The sequence below is a fragment of the Cucurbita moschata genome, unplaced genomic scaffold (assembly GCF_002738365.1).
Source record: "Cucurbita moschata cultivar Rifu unplaced genomic scaffold, Cmos_1.0 Cmo_Scf00025, whole genome shotgun sequence".
NCBI lineage: Eukaryota > Viridiplantae > Streptophyta > Magnoliopsida > Cucurbitales > Cucurbitaceae > Cucurbita > Cucurbita moschata.
This window is the reverse complement of record NW_019268541.1, coordinates 612,854-630,843: the sequence shown is the minus strand read 5'-3', so window position 1 is coordinate 630,843 and position 17,990 is coordinate 612,854. Positions and strand designations below refer to the sequence as shown.

The 17,990-nt window shown below is 36.8% G+C and overlaps 4 protein-coding genes and 1 long non-coding RNA gene across 10 annotated transcripts; 4 read left to right on the top strand and 1 right to left on the bottom strand.

Annotated features, from left to right (window-relative positions):
• Window positions 1-136: 136 nt before the first annotated feature.
• LOC111461842 (proteinaceous RNase P 1, chloroplastic/mitochondrial-like) lies at window positions 137-4,228 on the top strand. The gene is made up of 7 exons (XM_023105538.1): window positions 137-1,920; window positions 2,004-2,093; window positions 2,170-2,351; window positions 2,626-2,746; window positions 2,887-2,955; window positions 3,122-3,257; window positions 3,741-4,228. The coding sequence occupies exons 1-7, from the start codon at window positions 256-258 to the stop codon at window positions 3,965-3,967; spliced, it is 2,490 nt and encodes an 829-aa protein (XP_022961306.1). The 5' UTR covers window positions 137-255; the 3' UTR covers window positions 3,968-4,228.
• LOC111461850 (probable protein ABIL5) lies at window positions 4,101-7,064 on the top strand. Of its 3 annotated transcripts, none has more exons than XM_023105560.1 (11): window positions 4,101-4,205; window positions 4,455-4,518; window positions 4,604-4,698; window positions 4,936-5,064; window positions 5,639-5,721; window positions 5,803-5,950; window positions 6,037-6,136; window positions 6,234-6,270; window positions 6,374-6,543; window positions 6,672-6,742; window positions 6,846-7,064. In XM_023105560.1, the coding sequence occupies exons 1-11, from the start codon at window positions 4,203-4,205 to the stop codon at window positions 6,951-6,953; spliced, it is 1,008 nt and encodes a 335-aa protein (XP_022961328.1). In that variant the 5' UTR covers window positions 4,101-4,202; the 3' UTR covers window positions 6,954-7,064. The 3 variants fall into 3 exon arrangements, with proteins under 3 accessions (XP_022961328.1, XP_022961327.1, XP_022961330.1); XM_023105559.1 differs by having other exon boundaries at window positions 6,359-6,543; XM_023105562.1 differs by lacking the exon at window positions 4,936-5,064 and having other exon boundaries at window positions 4,188-4,205; window positions 6,359-6,543; window positions 6,846-7,063.
• A 1,263-nt stretch (window positions 7,065-8,327) lies between these two features.
• LOC111461843 lies at window positions 8,328-12,031 on the top strand. Of its 3 annotated transcripts, none has more exons than XM_023105540.1 (4): window positions 8,328-8,459; window positions 9,259-10,765; window positions 10,843-10,987; window positions 11,227-12,031. In XM_023105540.1, the coding sequence occupies exons 2-4, from the start codon at window positions 9,350-9,352 to the stop codon at window positions 11,916-11,918; spliced, it is 2,253 nt and encodes a 750-aa protein (XP_022961308.1). In that variant the 5' UTR covers window positions 8,328-8,459; window positions 9,259-9,349; the 3' UTR covers window positions 11,919-12,031. The 3 variants fall into 3 exon arrangements, with proteins under 3 accessions (XP_022961308.1, XP_022961309.1, XP_022961307.1); XM_023105541.1 differs by lacking the exon at window positions 8,328-8,459 and adding an exon at window positions 8,467-9,033 and having other exon boundaries at window positions 9,259-10,729; XM_023105539.1 differs by lacking the exon at window positions 8,328-8,459 and adding an exon at window positions 8,467-9,033.
• On the bottom strand, window positions 11,568-13,107 carry LOC111461854. Its single transcript, XR_002713650.1, has 3 exons — window positions 13,020-13,107; window positions 12,781-12,855; window positions 11,568-11,664 (listed from the first exon to the last, which is right to left on the bottom strand). It is a non-coding gene; the product is annotated as an uncharacterized LOC111461854 (long non-coding RNA).
• Window positions 13,017-17,391, top strand: LOC111461852 (protein LIKE COV 1-like). Of its 2 annotated transcripts, XM_023105564.1 has the most exons (7): window positions 13,027-13,270; window positions 14,073-14,125; window positions 14,458-14,567; window positions 14,850-15,017; window positions 15,098-15,195; window positions 16,725-16,851; window positions 17,054-17,391. In XM_023105564.1, exons 1-7 carry the CDS (start codon window positions 13,118-13,120, stop codon window positions 17,149-17,151), a joined length of 807 nt encoding a protein of 268 aa, XP_022961332.1. In that variant the 5' UTR covers window positions 13,027-13,117; the 3' UTR covers window positions 17,152-17,391. The 2 variants fall into 2 exon arrangements, with proteins under 2 accessions (XP_022961333.1, XP_022961332.1); XM_023105565.1 differs by lacking the exon at window positions 14,073-14,125 and having other exon boundaries at window positions 13,017-13,270.
• The last annotated feature ends 599 nt before the right edge of the window (window positions 17,392-17,990 follow it).

Genomic DNA, 17,990 nt, shown 5'->3' with positions numbered 1-17,990 from the left:
AAACAATATGAAATATACTAGGAAGATTAAAAAAGTTTATGGTTGGGTAGGATATTTTTAAAATTGAAAAAATAAATTATAATAAGAGATGAATGTAATCTAACTACTTTTAATCCAGATTATTATATGCCACGCAGAACACACACTCTCTCTCTCATTGCGCGGGGAAGTTACCGATGACACGATTAACTTATCATCGTCCTGGAATTTGGAACCATATCAGCATCACTGTTATGGTGCTTCAGACGCCCACAAATGGCGTCCTCTTTCTTAATGGTTGTACAGCACACCCACTCTTTCTCCTCCAACTCTCTCTGTAAGTTCTCACTTCTCGCCCTTTGTTTACCGCGTTTTCCCACTTTCTCTACTCCCAAACACACACTTTGTTTACTTAGAGTTGGAGAGGGAGTTGTAGGAGAACTTTCAACCACTAGCAGAGACCGTAGACTTTCCAATTCCATGATTCAGAAGCTAAACAAAAATGGGTCTCGTCATTTAGGGAATGGAAATGAAATACTCGTTAAGAAATGTGCGGAAGACCTTGTTTATTTAGAGGTGGAGGAGAGGGATGAGACACGGCTTGAGAGGGATAAAAACGCTAGGAATAGGAATGGCTCCGCCTCTGCTAATGGAATGAAAATGGGTGCTGGGGTTTCTTTCCTTAAGTCTAGAAGTGACAGTGGTTCCACAAAAGTTTCTAGGGGCGCAGGGGATGGTAGGAAGATTAAGGACAAGAGCAAGCGAAATCAGGTATTAGAGGTGAAGGAGAAATTTTCTGAAGAGAGTTACGATACCCCATTTAGAGCAGACTTGGATATGTGCTCAAAGACAGGGGATATAGCGGGCGCTATTGAATTGTATGAATGGGCTCAAAGGGAAGGAATTAAGCTGGAGCAATATCATTATGCCGTGATTTTGTATCTTTGTTCCTCAGCGGCTTTGGGTGTAATCCAGCCCGCAAAAAGTGGTAGAGATAATCGAACTTCAAGTTCACTAGCTTCGTCTAATATGGGTTCTTTCGAAAATCCCATTATACTGGATGAACAACATTCCTCCAAGATTAGTTCTGTTTCAAGGAGTGAAAGTTATGAAAGGACAGAAACGAATGCCAAAAATGATGGAAGTAAGGAGAATATAGTTCATACAAATAGATCTATGGTGTCCAAAGCTCGGATTATTGATGAGAAGAGCTATTCAAATATTTTGGTAGATGAGGATTTTAAAAAATATGCTGTCGAGAAAGGATTCGAGATCTATGAGAAGATGTGCACAGAAAAGATCCCAATGAATGAAGCAACCTTGACATCTGTGGCCCGAATGGCAATGTCCATGGGGGATGGTGATATTGCTTTAAATATGGTGAAGAAGATGAAGCCATTAGGAATTAATCCTAGACTGCGGTCTTATGGCCCTGCCCTTTCTGCTTTCTGCAATAATGGGGAAATAGATAAAGCATTTGAAGTTGAGAAGCACATGTTGGAGCATGGTGTGTATCCAGAAGAGCCTGAGTTGGCAGCACTTCTAAAAGTTAGTATAAACGCCAGCAACGCTGAGAAGGTGTATTATTTATTGGATAAACTGAGAACAAGTGTAAGACAAGTCTCACCCTCTACAGCAGATCTTATCAGTACCTGGTTCAAGAGCAAAGTTGCTACAAGAGTGGGGAAAGGAAAATTGGATAGAACAAAAATAAAGGAAGCAATGGAAAATTGTGGTGGAGGTTGGCATGGATTGGGATGGTTGGGAAGGGGAAAGTGGAGTGTATCATCTACAAATGTTGGAAAGGATGGTTTGTGTACATCCTGTGGGGAAAAGTTAGCAACAATTGATCTTGACCCTATTGAAACTGAGAATTTTGCTAAATCTGTTGCAGCTATAGCCACACAAAGAGAGAAAAACTCGAATTTTCAGAAATTTCAAGTATGATAAGCCATTTGTGTATTGTTATTCATAATCTCTACATTCTAAACGTTATGTTGAAGGGTTTTTCTTTCCCCTTGTAGGAATGGCTTGAATATTATGGACCATTTGAAGCAGTGATTGATGCTGCTAATGTAGGCCTATTTAGCCAAAGAAGATTCACACCATCTAAAGTAAGTTATCAGCACACTGTTGTACTAACTGTTCTTTTGGTTCTTGTGGAGTCTCATTTCTAGCTCATTGCTTTAGGTCAATTTAATTGCCAACGGGATACGGCCGTTGCTTCCTTCAAAGAAGCGGCCTCTGATTGTATTGCACAACAGGCGAATTACTGGACGTAAGATGGATGAACCAGTAAATAAAGCATTGATTGAGAAGTGGAAAAATGCTGATGCACTGTATGCAACGCCCACTGGATCAAATGATGATTGGTGAGAACTAATTCATCTTCATATATTAACTTCATAGTTTGTGTTAGGAACCACGACTCTCCACAATGGTATGATATTGTCCACTTTGGGCATAAGCTCTCGTGGCTTTCCTTTTAGTTTCTCGATTCCTTACTTATAAATCTATGATCATCCCTTTAATTAGCCAACGTGAGACTCCCTCCCAACCATCTTCAATGGTTCGATGGATAACATGTGAAACTTCTTGTTTTATTGATGTGTATATGAAGCATTTTGTAACTGACCTATTCTTCAGGTACTGGTTGTATGCAGCAATCAAATTCAATTGCCTAATTGTGACGAACGATGAGATGAGAGATCATACATTCCAACTTCTTGGAAATGATTTCTTCCGTCGATGGAAAGAAAGGCATCAAGTGAGTGAAGCTCATCCAAAGAGAACTCTTTCAGTAAATGAATGGGATACAGAATTGTTTTCTAATTTTACAAAAAATCAATGGCACAAGTTGTTTTAAATGATTGCTGATACAGATGTGTTCTTGGTTTCTTATGACAGGTGCACTTTAGTTTCTCCGCTACCGGTCCAGTGTTTCACATGCCCTCACCCTGTTCTGTCGTAATCCAGGTCAACCTATATTACAAACATTGAAAACACACAAACATGTCTGTGTGTGTGACTAGGAAGTAGGAACAGAAGAAATGTGTTGGGTTGTCTATATATTGCCTGTCTTGTGTCACAAGCTCAAGAATTAATATTTAATAATATATTTCATGGTAAAATTTGTTAACAGGAATCAGAGAATGGCCATTGGCATGTGCCCCTTGCTTCTGAGCATGGTTATGAAGAAGATAGAAAATGGCTATGTATTACAAGAGGGAATTCACAAGCACGCATGATGAGGCGAGAGTCTCCCCTCAAAGTTGAAGGTACGTAATAATTCCTTCACCCAGTAGTTCCTCATTGGAATACATTTAGCTGGTTACTCAAGCTCCCTCTAGATCTCTTCAGGGTGAATATGTTACCGTGTGTTGTCTTTGAAGTCATGGTTCAATATCATAATCGGCTTTTACATAAAATATGACAAGTCTTTGTCAAATACTGTTGGATCAAAGCGGCTTTTACTCATATGTTGTAATAGCCCAAGTCCATTGTTAGATGATAGCCATTATGTATAGTCGTCAGTCTCATGGGAAAATTTTTTCACACCCTCGTAAGGAATGCTTCGTTTCCATCCCCGACCGACGTGGGATCTCACAATCTACCCCCTTAGACGCCTAATATCACAATCGCCGTTTCAAGCATGACCGTGACACCGAGCATCCTTTGGCACTAGATTTTGTGCCTGACCATTATTTCCGAATTATATGTATACCTCTGTATAATCTGATCTGCTCGTTATCATTGAACAGAACCAGAACCGCAGCCTCTTCCTCTCAGCAAAGGAAGTTTGGAAACTCCGGCCGACGTCGAAATCAAGAAACAACCCTCAAGCCAAGTCAGAAATTCTCCACGTGAAAATTACAGAAGTCTCGAACAAATATTTTCTTCAACTGTGTTCTTGAACAAATGCAACTTACTATCAGAAATAGAAGCCGCAGAGAAGCTTGGAGGCTGCACTATAGACTTCCAAATATGAAAGGAAAAAAAATAGGATTTCTTCCATTGTTGTCCACTATACCAATTTTTCCTTTTCCTTTTCCATTTCCAATCTCAATGTTGTTACTGTAACTCGGATATTCTTCGTCTAACATATCAATGAGTAGTGAAAAGAAAGGGGAAAAGGTTGATCATAAGAAAAGTGGTCACGAGAATGCAAGTTTCAAAAGTTTGGCATTCAGCAACAAAACCCATTCATGGAATAGCTTCTTGCAATGGTAAAAGTTGTACCTTTTATGGATATTCGTGTAAAGAGGCTCTCAGCTTTTATTTACAAAAAAGAAAAAAAGGGTCGTGACGGTGTCAATCAGCTATAAGATACAAATAGAAGTCACGGGCTGAAACAATTCTGTCACTCTCTTTCTTTGTTTTTGATTCAGACTGTTGTCAAATTCTTTTCCTTCAATCGTTTTCGAACTTTATCTGTTATTGTTGTTGTTGTTTTTTTTATTTTAATATCATTCCAGGTTCGATTTGAAAATACGAGTCACGGGCCTACAGTCATTGTCTTTCTCCGTTTAGAGACAAAAGGCACCATCTCTTCCTCTTCTTTTTCGAAGATAAATAGGCATCCAGTGAGCTTTTACAGCCGTTTTAACTTATCAAATCTGTTCAGGCACGGTGAAGAGAATGCTGAGCTCTATATCTTCTAGTGGTTTGAATGCAGAAGCAGAGGCTGAGGAAGGTGCTTGCTTTCAGAATTCTCTTCTGGTACGCCTTGCTCCTTCACTCTTTAATCTCATCTTTTTGCTGGAAAACAAAAATGCTTAGGCTTTTTCATTTTGGAACAAACTCAAAATCTCTGCAGAAAGAATACTAAGGAAGGGTATAATATGCTTGGCTTTACTGGGTTTTTCTTGGGAACAGATTCGAACTTTCTGCAGGAATAAAAAGGGGGAATGGCGATAACATGAATGAACTTTACTGGGGTTTCTTTTTCTGGAACAGATTCAAACTCTCTGCAGATTTTCTGGGGTTATTTCCTTTTCTGCATTGGAATATAGTCGAACACTCTGCAGAAAAATAACTAAAGGAATAGGCCAAGCCCAGTTTGTATTATATTGGTTGAGCTCTAAGGTAGTGGAGTAGAACTTAAAAGCATTTATGCACTTATTAATTAGAATAGTTATCAGAACAGGCTCTTCAACATACATTGATATATATAACTATTAGATTGACCTAAACCATTGTGTGGTAATCGGTAAGAGAAAGATTTATATATTATGTGGTGTGAGATCCCACGTTGGTTGGAGACGCGTTTTAAAAACTTTGAGGGAAAGCTTAGAAGGGAAAGTACAAAGAGGACAATATTTGCTTGCGGTGAGCTTGAGCTGTTACAAACGATATTAAAGCCAGACACCGGGCGGTGAGGCTGAGCCTCGAAGGGGCCTGGACACCAGGCAGCGTGCCAGCAAGGACGCTGGGCCTCGAAAGGGGTGGATTGAGGATCTCACATCGATTGGAGAGGAAAAAAAGAAAGCTTTCTTTATAAGGGTGTGAACCTCTTCTTTAGACGCGTTTTAAAAACTTTGAGAGAAAGTCTAAAGAACACGGTTCTACTAGTGGCAGTGGGCTTGGGCGGTTACATCGGATCTCCAACACTAACATAACTTTTTTTTTTTTTTTTCTTTTCTAATCATTTGAGTTTCAGGAACTAAAAGGATTGCGTTCCCAGCTTCATCAAGCGGCAGACTACTGTGAAACAACGTTCCTGAAAACTAATGAGAAGAATGAGTGAGTCTCTTCTCTTGACTTGCGTAAAAGCACTCCTGTTACATACCATGTGCCGTAAATGATACCAGCTTTCAACTGCAGAGTGGTGGAAAACACAAAGGAGTACTTATGCAGGGCCATGGTAGCTGTGGTAGACCATCTTGGAAGTGTCACTTCCAATTTAGAGATCTGCATTTCTCAAACCAACGCCTTCAACGACGTCGAGCTTCGATTGAACTGCTTAAACCAAGTACGTTTTCTCTGATTCATTATTACAACACTCATCCACACGTACCCTCTTCCAAGTTTCATTAAAAAGCCTTTGCTTTCCGGCAGAGGCTCCTCTCCTGCAAACAATACGCTCAAAAGCTTGAACTATCCCGACTACGTTGGTGCGAAAACCTGCCCAGATATCATCCCCGCTATGTCTCACCCGGTAAGCATCTCGTTTCTCATCTCATTTAACCATAACAACGATCTAGAGCCATTCTTTTCAATGATTTCTTTCCATCATCCTGCTGTTCCTGTTCCAGTTAGTAACAGTGCTGAACCATTAAATCGAAGTTCAAGGTGCACCCTCTTTTTTCCCCCTCTCAATAATCATCACGCGTGTGTATATATACATATATAGCTTTTGTGTCTGATGGGTTGAATACAGTATCAACCAGTGCAGAGAGTTGAAAGATCTTCCGTTAGCAAAGGGTGACATTTTTACAGAGAAGCCAACGCCGGTTCTATTGTACAAATTCTACACTTACAATCTATTTCCTCCTAAAAACTTGACTCATGGATTCCCCTCAAAGAAAGATGAGAAGGAGAAAACATTAGATACACTTCAAAAAGGTGAAGATTCAATGTCTTGGCGTTAAAAGTTCCATCATGATAAGAACATCGTTTGATTCATTCACTCGATCAAGACATGAACTTACAGGACTAAATGATATTCTTCTGTTTTCCATGGCTTTTTACAGCAATATTACCAGCTGACGATCATGGACTTTCAGCGCGATCAAAAGCTCCAAATCCTACATTTTATTTCCAGGTACATACCCCTGGTGATATCGAATGAATCTACTTCAAAGCTTTTGAAAACTTTCCCATTTGAGTTATGTTCAATTGCTTTGGTTTTGCGTTTGGATTTGCAGGTTTCTCATCAGAAACGTGGACGCCATAGAAAATCAAAACTTGGGAGTGACATATTATCCCTCCTTAAGCGAACTAAACAAATAGCTTCATTGAAAGATCATCTCTGAGAATGCTTTGTAATAATTCCTTATGCATCAATGCATATCCTTTGTTCACTATAATATTAGCACAAGATCCAACACGTCGAATGAATATATATATATATAAAGCTTGATCTCGATAAGCTCTCTAATCTTGCAACCAAGGCACAGCTTGATGATAATTTTATTTTAGCTTTTGGTCTTTATAAATTAAGCTTATAATGTTTTTGGAAATTTAACTAATAATTTAAAAAAAAAAAATTAAATGGTGATATTAAAAGGAGTTTATGATAATGTATTTGTTGTTTAAATGTCATAAAGTTAAAAATATTTGAGTATACTCAAACATTTAATACAGAATTTGTGATATAAATTATGGGTCCCATCTCCACCGCCATATGACACTGCAACGAACAAATCCATTAATTGGGGCATAAGTGATTTACTCAGGCTACACCAAAGCTTTAAATTTCTTCTTTTTCGAAAAATAAATATGCGGTAAATAAATCAAATAATTTTTAACATGTTCAAACATAAATATAAGAATGACCAATTTAAAAATAATTTATATAGATACTCTCCTTTTTTTGATATAATTATAATCTTAAATTAATGTTTTCAGGCTAATTATCAAAATAACAAATTTGGAGTTAAATTTTTTTTCCATAATTAAAAATGGAAATTGATGGTTATCAGCAAAGGAAAAATTGAGATGACGTCAGTGAAGAAGGTTAGATATAATTACCATTTAAGAGGGTTAATTATCTACTAATAATACACTATTATTATGATTACGTTTAAAAAAATTCACCCTTTTTAATGCTTCCTCCATGCTACGAAATTGACTTAGCTCCAAATAACCCAAATACGAGCTAACCTACCTTTCATTCAATGCTACTAAATGATGTGTTTTCCTATCTATTTTATCAAATAACATAATCATAAAATCCCTTAATTTTATACCGTTTGATACGAAGAAAATATAGATGTAATATTTAATAGACGTGTTCAATTTTTAAATTTATATCTAATCGTTAGGAAGAGACATTTGTATATTTTTTATAACAATTTTCAAAAGTATTTTATAATTTTGTAAACTTTAAGTTTGTGTCCTAAAACGTTCTTAAAATTTAAAAGTTTTCAATAATTTCGCGTAAAATATAACAGTGTTATTTATAATTCACATATATATTAAAAAGATCCCTAACTTTATGTCCAATATACATATAAATTTGAAAAAATGTATACAAATTCCTATTAAATAATTATTTGTGGTTCTGTTAGACGGAACAAATTTGCCTAAATTTTTAATTGAGTAATAGTTTTAATAATAACAAGAGATTTGGAAGGCTCTTGTCTTCGGCTGTGTTTTTTTTTTCATTAAAAACGACAAAAATGACATAATTAATAAACCAAGACCCAGAATCCTGCCCTGTTTACTGGAAATCCAACGACTGCCTGCGAAGGTCAATACAATCGCCCAGAAATTTTAGTTGGGAAGGGATCACCTTAATCCTCATCATTTATTTCGCAGTATGGAAAGTGGAAAGAATATTTTTCTGTATTTACACACTAAGAAATCACTTGTTTTTCCTGTTTAAATACTGTGTTTCAACTTCAAGACCTTGAAATCAGAGCTCCATGGAAATCTGATAGTTTCGTGAAGAACAAGGGTTGTTCTGCTTATATTCGAAGTAGGCTGCCGTTGGATTTGACCTTCCTGCTGCCTGGTTTTGTTTTTCTTTCTTTTTTTTTTTTTTAAAGAAAAACAGAGTTGCTGCTTTAGCACTCTGCAGCAACACGTATGGGAAAATCAAGTGTGTCCCATTTATGACAACTATGATCTTTCAGCTATTGTCTTCTTCTTCTTCTTCTTCTGTAGAAAAAGAGAGAGCGAAAACCCCTTTACTCAAAGATTAAACTTCAGCTCCAAATCTTGAGCTCATTCCTCTCTCCGCCTCTGCTTTCAAACTCTCTGTTCGAAGTCAATGCACCGTCTCCTCTTTTTCTTTTAAGTTTTGTGCTCTGTAGCTTCACATGGGCGTCGGAATTCTCTGCAAATTTTGTGTCTTTTCTTCCTTTTGCACCGATTTCTCTTCTGGGTTTCGTAAGTTTTCTTCGTTTCAGTCCTTTTTCTCTCTCAATTTCGCTCCTTTGGTCTTGGTTTATGTGCTCTGTAGCTGTATGTTTAAATAAGTTGTTTTCGTATGAACTGTGATAAAATCTGCTTGATTACGTTATCGAGTTTGAAAATTTCAACCTTCTCACCGCGTTGTTTATTTATTTTGGCTCATCTGATGAACCATTTTGCTTTGTTTTCATTTGAACGCAGCCGTCCGAGCATTAGATTGTGGAAGGATTGTTTATTTTTAGAAGACAAGACCATGGAAGTATTGATGATTAGAAACTGAGGCTGGAGAAACATGCCTCTGGACGGTGTCAAATCAGTGGTTTGTAGATCATTTATCACTTGTGATGATCCAAAAGGGGTGGTTGATTGCAATATATTCAAGATATCCAAAGTAAATTCTAAGAATTTGGAACGGAAGGTTAGAGGCCGTAGGAGAAGTAGAAATCCAAATGAGGTTTTGGTATCTCAGGTAGAGAAAGAGGAGCTGATCTCTAATGAAAAAGATGGCCAATCTTCTCTTCCATTCATGGAGGTCTGTCAAGGGGCTGAGAAGTTGAACCATATGGTTGGTTCATGGTCTAATGGGATGAGATCTGCCAGGAAAACTGAGGAGATTGCTGAGGAATTGTTGGAAGGAACTTCAAGTTTTAGAGAATCTCTTATTATGCTGGCCAAGTTGCAAGAAACTTCGAATGAGTCGGTTCAGTTAAAGACGACGTATCGAAAAAGCTTTTCTTGTCATCTTGAAGATGAAAGTTTCCCAGTTGAGGTTCAAAGATCAAAGCTTTCTATACATGGTTCTTCCAGAAATGGACCTGATGAGGTAAAGAAGGTGATCAGAGACAACCTAGTGAGGCGAGATACGAAACGAAATGTTGCGGTTGGTGAAGAGTCTTGTTTTCATGATATAAATTTTGACTCGGGGTCGGAGATTCCATCGACAAGCTCGAGCAAATCTTCATTGATTAGTGACAATGTCAACTGTTGTCATGTTTCAACTTCTGGACAGAAGAATTTGAAACGTAATAATCTGATTGCTAAGCTTATGGGGCTTGAAGAAATTTCATCAAGATCACTGCAAACTACTCCAAAGGAGGGAACTTTGAGAGAAATACTTGAAAAAATGCCCTTCAACAGGCTTATAGAGAGTGACCCTGATAAAGAGTTTAAACATCATGGCTCTCACTCCTACAATCATTATGGTTCCAAACAAAGGTTGGAAAACATATTGCCAATTGTGTTGATAAAACACAAGCCTTTTCCACCTAATGTATTCAAGGAACACCGAGCACACGTCTCCTCGAACGAGGATGTTTTCGACCAACAAGCTATGCTAAGAAGCATGAAAAAGAAAGAACCGAAGCATAAAGAAGTAAAGAAATTAAGAAAAGGTACTGTTGATGCTAAGCAAAAGGCTGCAGAGAAGTTGAAAAGATGTAGTCCAATGCCTGATATGCCCCATGAGAAGGAGCCAATTCATAAGAAAATTCTTACGTCAAAGAAATTGACTACAAAAGAAAAGGTTGTGTCAAGACCACAGCATGAAGAAAAAGTATCATCCACTAATCCAAGGAAGAACAGAACTCATAAACAACGAAGCTCCATTCCAGATTCTAAGCCGGGACGAGCAGTGAGACCGATATCTAATGATCGTGACTGCCAGAAAAAGGAGGCAGCAGTGCCTGCTCGTTCAGAAGTTAATTCATTTGTGAGTTCTTACCTATCCTTTAACTTTTGGTACGCGAAACACTTTCATTTGTGAGTGATACAAAGTTTATTTTACAGACTCACATGGTTGAAGCCAAGAAAGATCATGACAATACTGATACAAATGAAAGTGCTAACCTTCCAATAAATCAACATTCTGCCACCCTTATGGCTTTAACTAGTATCGAGAATGAAATCGACGAGTGTGATACAAAGATTATAGGTAAAATTTCCATCACAAACAAGATTTGTTGCAATATCTACTGTTATTGATCATTCATCTTAAAGAAGTTCATCAATATAGAATCCCAAAGGGGAAAGCAAAATGCATTCATCCTCTGTTCTCATACTTGTATGCATCTCATATGTCTTCATCCAAGAGAGAGTCTAAGTGAGATTGAATAACTTTGCCATCGTCTAAATGTTTATGATTTATACTTGGTTTCATTCTACATCTTGTAGAATGCTGCAAGGAGAGCCCAAACTCTCACTCGCTGTTGAGCCCCAAACTCGAGATCAACACGAGTATAGACGAAGCTATTGATCCCAACAGTCACACCGAAACAGATATCGAGATCAACACGAGTATAGTAGAAGATATTGATCCCAACAGTCATACCAAAACAGATATCGAAAGCTGCGATCAAGGAATCAATCTAAAAGCATTGCTTTTGAGAAGTTCCTCATTTCTCTTTCATGTAGGGGAGCTTTTTGATCTGAATCTAAATGGTAGAACAATGGTGCAGGCAGCATCTCGCTGCAATGATCCTGAAGAAGCCCCCAATACGAAACCTTTTATTGATTATGCTATCGAAATCGTCAAACGTAAAGGCCGTGATGACTCACAAGTAGCCAATTCTTTATTGCTAGGAGATAGGTGCAAAACAAAGACAGAGATCTCTGTAGAAATACTGGTGAAGGAAGTGAGCGACGAGATCGACACTCTAACGAGTTACCAAACGATTCAGGGCGGTAATGTTGTTGTAGATACTGTATATGCAGTGTTAAGTAGAGACCTATGGTGCAAAGAAGTGATGAATGGAATGTGGGGTTTTGGTTGGAAGAATGGATCTTCCAAAAGTGAAAGAGAGGAAGTTGTGAATGACATAGAGAAACTGATTTTGAGTGGTCTGATTGAGGAATCCTTCACATAACAACAGAAAACTGTATCTTCTAGTTTGTATATACTAAAAGACTTTCAATTACTATACCCCTAATCTTTACATTTCCAATGCATACTCGAGGAAAAAGTTATCACATTAAAGCATGAACTTATGAACTCTTTTCGATCTTTTACAAAAGTCCATTGTTAACAAATATTGTCTGTTTTGGTCTATTACGTATCCCCTTGATTTCGAGTTTCAAATTTTGAGATGTTACAAATGGTACAGAGCCAGACACCGGTGGATAGTAAGATCCACATCGGTTGGAGAGGGGAACTAAGCATTTCTTATAAGATTGGAAACTTGGTTGGACCATAGGTGCGATGATTTACACCTCTCCCTAGTAGACGGGTTTTCAAACTATGAGGCTAACAACGATACATAACAGGCCAATGTAGACAATATCGACTAGTGGTGGACTTGGACTGTTACACTTTGTGTTGTGAATGCATGTCATTCCATTTAAGACGGAGTCCATATGATTACGAGGGGGGCACAAACGTAGGAACTTTCTTTCCTAGTTGATTGGTCTAACAATTTCTACCGTTTTGTGTGTTTTTTCTTTGAAAGAAATAAGAACTTCTGCAGCAGTAAAAAGAACAGGTATCGAAATGGAATCTAAAGTCATTCTAAACCGGTGGACGCCATTATAGATGCAGTCGGAATCAGGTGGCGAAGGAGAAGGATGTGGGAGTTTCTTAGCATGGTGGAGGCCATCAACAAATTGGGCATTTAGCTTCAATTTGTGCGTCTATTTAGGAGAACAAAATTCAAGATTTAACAATGCAGTTGATATCAAATCAATGATTTGAGACATGGAAAATACAAAAAGCATACATAAACTGAAACTGACCCGACGATTTGCGACGTTTTGAGGAATAAGGTCCCCAATTTCCCATCCCACACGCCATAGACGCCGACCTTTGTCCTTGCGACAGGGGAAAAGAAAAAGTGCAAGAAAAAACGAATTATATATATATATATATATATATATATTTATTATTATTATTATTTTTTTAAGTTAAAAAACTTTTAAAATTTAAAAATTAATCAGAGATAAATCTAAAATATTTTAAAAATTCAGCCTCTGACTTCAAAGGGTTGCCTTGTTGCCGGTCTACTGTCTTCGGGGCGAAGGTTTTTAAGCTGCAGAACGCTGTGGCTGGGCTTTCCAATAGGGGCTGCCGTTAATGGCCGACGAAAAAGCGGCGATTGCGATCGCCAGCAGAGATAGAGAGCGAGATCTACAGCTTCTAATTCCCGTTGCCGGCTCGCCAAATGACGTTGCTGCCTCTTGTAAGCCCTCATCCTCTTCATCGTCCTCGCAGCAGACTGGACGCGAGGTATTCTTTACTTCTTTTCAATTCATTTTTTTACCTCCTGATCGTTGGAAGCTAGTCAGTGGTGTTGCTTGTTGTTATATTGAAATTTCTGTGTGTCGCAGTCGATTTTAGGTTCGGTTTGTTTTTGTGTTAATCAGTTCAATCGTGGCAGTCGCCTTCCTCCTCCTCTTCTTCTATTTTTCTGTTTCTTCTCGTTCTTGTGTTGCTTGGTGGACTGCTTTTGTCATGGTTGGAGCACGAGTTCATCCTTATGTACTTTAATTATTCACTCTACCATATTTTATACGTTAGAAGTTTTACGCTTTTGGAATTATCAATGTGTTTCTCCACTGTAGGGTTCAATTGATCCAATCGATATTTCTGAATTGTGGCCCTTAGAGATTATGTTTCAGATGCCTTGTGGTCGCTCTTGTATGATTCATAAAAAGGCATTCCTCCAAGAGTTTGATAGCTTAACAATTCTTTTCGATTTTGAAAAATTACTGATGGAATACTTACAACTGCTTCCTCTCAAAAGAAAAAAAAAAAACAAAATGATGGGAGTATTTACTTCAGTACGGATGTTAAAAACTCACATCTTTTAAATGTCTAGTTCACTCTATGAAGTTATTAATACTATAGTTGGAATAGCTATGGATGTGTACTACACCAACTTAATTAGCTGAGGGAGAATGTTGAAATCTTTTCTTTTTATGCATCAAGCTTATTTTAGTCATTCTGTCATTTAAAATTGGAATAGCCAGTTACTTGTTATTCAAATTTTCTATCCGGGGTTCAAATATCTATTTTTTCTCCTGTGCAGACATTTTACAGAGTCTTTAGGAGCTGGGCCTCAAAAAAGTTCATGACCGGATGGTTTGTTATTTATTCTTTTCTTTGTAGTTAATTTTATTCAATGTTTTTGATGCTAAGAAAACATGGCATATAAACTAAAATTGCACTTTCAGCCTGCTGTTTGAAAACTGCACTTGAAATTTTGTTCTATTTATATAATGGAATAGAGTTGTTATTTCCCTCAGTAAGTATGTTGAGCAGGGTAATAGGTTTTGAATTGGAAATAAATATTTATTTGTTTGCAACTTGCCAGCATTTCCAATTACAGTTGTTTGTCATTGTGCTTACTGCTGAGTGATAAGTGATAATAGTGTTTTAATACCTTAACGAGTTACCATCTGCCTATTTTGCAGTGTCATTCTATTTCCTATTGCAATAACTTTCTATATAACGTGGTGGTTTATTCACTTTGTGGATGGATTTTTTTCTCCGATCTATGCAAAACTTGGAATTAATATCTTTGGTAAGCAATCTTTATCACTGAACACTTCGTCTCAGCCCATTCAGTCCATGTGCAATTTGTTTCATATGCATTTTATACTACCTACATGAGTGATCATCGTTATTTACCTCCATCAATATCTGTTTTCTTTTTGCTGCTCATATGCAGATAGGAAATATCGAAAATAATTATGTAAATGCTTATATTGCCAGATGATTAATGAGTGTTCGTTCATTGCGAAAACCTGTTAAATTGTAAATTTCAAAGTTTCTTATCATTAGCTTATTCTCATTTCTTGAATAGGTCTTGGATTTGCAACATCTGTATCGTTCATCTTCCTTGTTGGGGTGTTCATGTCATCATGGTTGGGTGCTTCTGTTTTGGCTCTTGGAGAGTGGTTCATCAAGCGCATGCCATTTGTTCGTCATATTTACAATGCTTCTAAGCAGATTAGTTCTGCTATTTCACCAGGTACATCTTTCGTAAGTGTATTTATTTAACTTGGTCAGGTTTATATATGAACCATCTATAATCTCGTCATTTTCTGTTAGATCAAAATACCAAAGCCTTCAAGGAAGTTGCCATCATTAGGCACCCTCGTATTGGTGAATATGCATTTGGGTTCATTACTTCAACTGTCACTCTCCAGGTATGTTATTTTTGCTTCAATTTCTTTCATTACATTCTGCCTAACCCTAGGAGATAGTTTGGGGTCACCTTCTAGACTTGTTGACATCTCGATATTTGTTGGTCATTTAATCCCTAGGAGATAGTTTGGGGTCACCTTCTAGACTTGTTGACATCTCGATATTTGTTGGTCATTTAATAAATCTCATTGGTCATTGTATCGCTTATGTATCTCTCTCTCTCTCTCTCTCTCTCTCTCTCTTCTCACACACACAATACAAAGTTGATTTAAAAATAAATNACCCTAGGAGATAGTTTGGGGTCACCTTCTAGACTTGTTGACATCTCGATATTTGTTGGTCATTTAATAAATCTCATTGGTCATTGTATCGCTTATGTATCTCTCTCTCTCTCTCTCTCTCTCTCTCTTCTCACACACACAATACAAAGTTGATTTAAAAATAAATTCTCTCTCTCTCTCTCTCTCTCTCTCTCTTCTCACACACACAATACAAAGTTGATTTAAAAATAAATGTTTGATTTTCTTATTGGAGCATATAATTGCATTTACATTTTTATATTTCTTGATAAACATGACTGGTTTGATTTATATTTAGCTGGTTTTGGAACCTTCACGAACATTTGTTACATGACAGCCTAGCATTACATATATGTAACTGATTTCTACTTTGCGTTGGTTTCATATTGTGGGATATCTTCTTGCACGTAGTATTTTTACTGTAAATGTTATAATTTGAAATGTAAACTTGGTTCATGAAAACAACCAACTTCAACCTATAATACCCTTATCACTTATCACACATGGATCCACATGCTTATTTCGAACATGAAAATCATTGACATTGTGGGTATAGCAATATGTTTTATCGAATAATTTATGTATTCATATCTAATTTTGTAGAAATGATATTTCGTTATTATATCTCTGATCATGCTTTTTATACATGCTTCTTAGCATTTTATTGATTTAAGGGTTTATTTTATTTTTATGGTTCTCGTGAATCTATCTTCAATTTTATATCTTAGATTCTTAGTTTTGGTTAAAAATTTATATTAATATTTTTTTCACCGTTTTTAAAATTGTATGAATGTGGATGGGCTGCTAACCATCCGTGGGCAGCCCAAACCAGTGTTTTTAAAGCGTGAGGTACCAAAAAAATGGGTGTTTTTTTTTTATGAGTTGTCCAATTGAAGAATGAAAGTAAATCAATAAGAAGGTAATGAAAAGTTCAAGAAAATTGGAGATTGCGGAGGAAATTGAACGTTTTCCGAGAATATTTCTTAATTTCTTCCTACAACTTTAAAAATGAAAAAAATGGCCTTCATTTGGCGGCAAGATGAGCTTTTCAGATCAGTGGCCTTAGGTGAGGATTAAGTTGCCAAATACTACTTTGTGAACTGTTTTCTTTTTATTTTTGGGTAACTTAATTATGTTCTTAGTCATGTTGCACCTTTTTCAACTGCCATAACCTGTAATGCACAGGTGCTGCGAAGTTTTATATACTGATCAACCCCCCACTCTAAATGCAGAGTTATTCTGGAGAGGAGGAGCTGTGTTGTGTGTACGTTCCCACCAATCATCTTTATATCGGTGATGTTTTCCTAGTCAACTCTCAGGATGTTATTAGACCAAATTTATCAGTTCGGGAGGGAATCGGTGAGTTCTTCTGTTTATGTCATTATCTAGTTTGACCTGAATTTCAAATGAACTAAAAGCCCCCAATTTCAACCCCCTCACACACACACACAAGTAATAATTTAGGAAATTCAAGGGTTGATCAGGAATTATCTTTCTATCTAAGAGGACATGACTTGTAGCTTTCTAAGAGTAGAAAGGAAATTAATTATTTAAATTGCAGAAATCGTCGTGTCTGGAGGCATGTCGATGCCACAGATACTATCCATACTGGATTCAGATATCCGGCCAATTGATGGTAGAAGACTGACTAGAAGCTGAGACCGAAGATGTAGAAATGCTGGCTGCTAATCAATATACGGTTTTGGGGATGACAATTTAGTTGCTCTGCCTGGCTGGGCATCAAAACCTTTAGTCGGCAAAGCATAACTTATAATAGAAATTTGTCTGGTAGTTGAAATTTAATGTCATAAAATAGTTGTTGATCCAGTATAGTAGGAAATGGATGTGCATTAGAACTTCTCTTCATTCTAATTCAATCGAGAGTGTTTACTTTCTTCTTCTTGGTGAGTCACATAGTTCTGTTGCGTCAGATGTATATTTGAGACTGTACATATTTTGCAGTGATATATCGATGCACTATGAAACACGTCAACTCAAAGATTTTTTGGATAATCAAATTTTTTTTTTCAATACTCATAACATACATTTTCTCGTATGATCATAAAGAAATAACCATATTAGCAGCCTGAAATCTTCGACATTGTGAATAAAATAAATTCGAAGTTTAGTTTCGTTAATGTATTTTTTGACATATCTTCTTATTGACTTCTCTTAGCAATGATTTTTAAATAGATATATTAACAAAAAATTACAAATTTTTATGTACACCAATATATTCATAAAAATCATTTAAATCAATAAATAAGGGTGTATTTAATTAAGGATCTAAAATGAAAATTTGGAAAGGAAAAAAAAAAAAAAAAAACCATATAATACAATTTTTTAGGGTTGCTCCGGTTAAATCGCAACTGTTCGTTCAATTTCATCCAACGGGTAATCAAGATTTCAGGTTTCCTGTAACTTCTCAGGAAGCGTATATTGTTAAAATGGATCCTCGCGTAGGTTTGTATAACTCGACGCAAATCAAGGAAAACCCT